The sequence below is a fragment of the Nicotiana attenuata genome, chromosome 8 (assembly GCF_001879085.1).
Source record: "Nicotiana attenuata strain UT chromosome 8, NIATTr2, whole genome shotgun sequence".
Classification (NCBI taxonomy): Eukaryota; Viridiplantae; Streptophyta; class Magnoliopsida; order Solanales; family Solanaceae; genus Nicotiana; species Nicotiana attenuata.
In genome coordinates, this window is record NC_031996.1 from 24,804,934 (window position 1) to 24,807,686 (window position 2,753).

The 2,753-nt window shown below is 36.6% G+C and overlaps 1 protein-coding gene across 1 annotated transcript in view; it reads right to left on the minus strand.

The window, feature by feature from the left end:
* LOC109231079 (heavy metal-associated isoprenylated plant protein 39-like) overlaps window positions 1,373–2,753 on the minus strand; it is an 8,499-nt gene continuing 7,118 nt past the window's right edge. Inside the window, exon 3 of the mRNA XM_019396625.1 lies at window positions 1,373–2,110. Within this exon, the coding sequence (XP_019252170.1) occupies window positions 1,581–2,110 (530 nt within the window). The 3' untranslated portion in view covers window positions 1,373–1,580. The remainder of the gene's footprint in view (window positions 2,111–2,753) is intronic.

A 2,753-nucleotide genomic window follows, 5' to 3' on the forward strand; every position in this document is an offset into this window, starting at 1 on the left:
ATCAAGAAGTTCATCCTTCAATAGGTTCCATCAAAACCCTAGACAAAGGATTTAGCTACTCATACTAGTGTTCATCACAATAATATTCAAATTCATCACAAATCGTAAAAAACAAAAGGAATAAAGGAAGAATTCGTCGGTGAAAAATCCTCCTTGCCTCTTGCCTCCCTCTTTCTTGCACTAAACTATGAAAACCTTAATAATACATCATTGGGCGAGCTTGACCTTCTATAGGTTAAGTGAATTTTCCCCCACACTTCCAAGTTTACCCCTAAAATTTAGTCTTCCGGAACTGGACTAGCGCGGCCCCGCTAGTGGGCGCGCTAATGGCCGCGCTAGTAGCCCAACATTCTGCCTCAGCCATCTGGACTAGCGCGGTCGCGCTAGTGGACGCGCTAGTCCAGGCCTTTATTTCCTCGATTCTTTTTCTCGTCTTCTCGCGTACTCAGCTCCTAGGGTTTTTTTTCTTATTCAATGTGGCCACAGCTTTAAGGCCTCATACAAGCTCCTCACTCCTGCAATGTGTGAAATTCACAATTAGAGCTCATTTTTCATCATTTAACTATATTATAACATTGAAACATAATCAAGCCGGGGCATAAACAATTGCCAAATTGCATGAATCTAGCCTATTATCAGCAAGCTAGCATTTTAACCTTAAGAGTTTAGGATTCTAGTCTTTTTAAGTTATTGGATAATAACTTATACATATTCAATAAATTTCTTAAAACAAATATACATAGTTTGAAACAAAACTATTGGATTCATACGAACATGTTAACAGTAATCTAAACTCTAACTCTGCCACATGTGTTTATCCCTCATAACCAATTAGCAACTACTCCGAAATTAGAGTGCTAACAATAACTACATGTGATCTTGCTGAATTCTGGTATTTAAAAGGAAAAAGGATTTAACTTATAAATATTGATACTATAAATTTTTATTATTATTATCAATACGTTTTAAAGTATTGTAGCAATTAAGTTTAATTCCCTTAGCTTAGGAATCACTTATTTTAAGGACAGGTATTTTAAACGACTTGATAGTATAAGTGTTTTTACATGACTAGTGTATCACTACCTTTGTTTGATCTCCCTTCTCGGGGCAGGGAAGAGAACGATAATGGACGACAATGATAGATGTGGTTGATTCGAGGATCTTATGTACGCGTCAAAGCGAACCATTTTATCGTGTTGCATTTTCTCTCGCAGATCCCCTCTCCCCCCACCCACCTCGTGGTCCATGGTACTGGAGCAATTCGAGGAGAAGAATGATATGCAACAATTGCTTGGGGCTTTTCAGAGGGATCTTTCCTCTCTTCTCTACATTCTCAATACCACCTTGGAAAAGAGCTAGCCCTGAGCTATAGTGGTAGCAAAATTCTTATTCAACGCTCTCTACACAATCTAATATTAGAATACATGAGTAAGGCCTCATTGTCTATATATTCACAAAAGCTAGCTTCTCTATTCTTCAAATGTTAGTCTTGATTTGATTCTTGATAATAAGATAACTAAAACAACATAAAGGAGTGACCTATACATATGACACTTCTTTCTTTTTTCTCTTCAACAAGGTTAACAAATATTACATGCATTTGGATTCTCTTCCATGCTGTGGTGAACTTGGTAATATGTCTGCATTGGAGGATAATATGGCCTATAAGCAGCTTGTAAATAAGGTTGTGGCTGTGGCAAAAGTATCCTTTGTGGTTGTGGCTGTGGTTGTGCTTTCTTCTCTTCTTCTTTTTTGGGTTCTTCTTTCTTTTCTTCTTCTTCTTTTTTAGGCTCTTCTTCTTTTGCTTCCTTCTTGGGTGGTTCCTCTTTCTTTGCTTCCTCTTTAGGTGGTTCCTCTTCTTTTGCTTCTTCTTTGGGTGGCTCTTCTTTCTTTGGTTCCTCTTTAGGTGGCTCCTCCTCTTTCTTGATTTCTTCCTTTTTAGGTTCTTCTTTTTTGGTTTCTTCTTTCTTCTCTGGTTCTTTGACTAGTCCTACTATAAGTATCTCTGCCCACCAGAACTTGCGCAATTTGCTCACTACACTCACTGGATCAACTGTCCCAATGATGGTTAATTTTTTACCTTTCATATCCATCGAAATCTCATCAATTCCTGCAAAAACTCAACACCAAATTCATTTGGTTAATCTCATCATCCCCCCACTCCAAGTCGGCATAGGCAAATCTTCGACGAGTTATTATGTGGGTTCAATTGAACCAATTGCTTTTCACTTGAACTATGTGTATATATAAAAAAAGATTTTTTTTAAAATAATATGATTTTCTTTCCTTTTTAAATTTGTTCGACAAAGGGTGTGTTTGGTATAACGGAAAATGTTTTCCGTAAAACATGTTTTCTAAGAAAATATTTTCTTGGAAAATAAGTAGTAATCCTATTCATTTTCCGGTGTTTGATACGTAAATTACGGAAAATGACTTCTCAAGAGTATTTATAAATAATTTAGATATAATAAACATGAAGCCATAAACTTTCAAACCAACAACCTTCCGAACCCACATTTTTCATAAACTTTCGAAACCGCGGAATTTCTAACCCGAAACTTCCACACACATAAACCTCGGAACTCATAACTTTGGAACTTGTAAAATTTTAAACTTTTAAACCGATAAATAAAAAAACTAAAAACTGAAAAATATATTAAAAAATATTTTTTTCGGGGGGGGGGGGGGGGGAGGGGACGCAGTTGGAAGGGTGGGGGGTGCAGAAAACGAAAAATAAAAATTAAAATTAGACA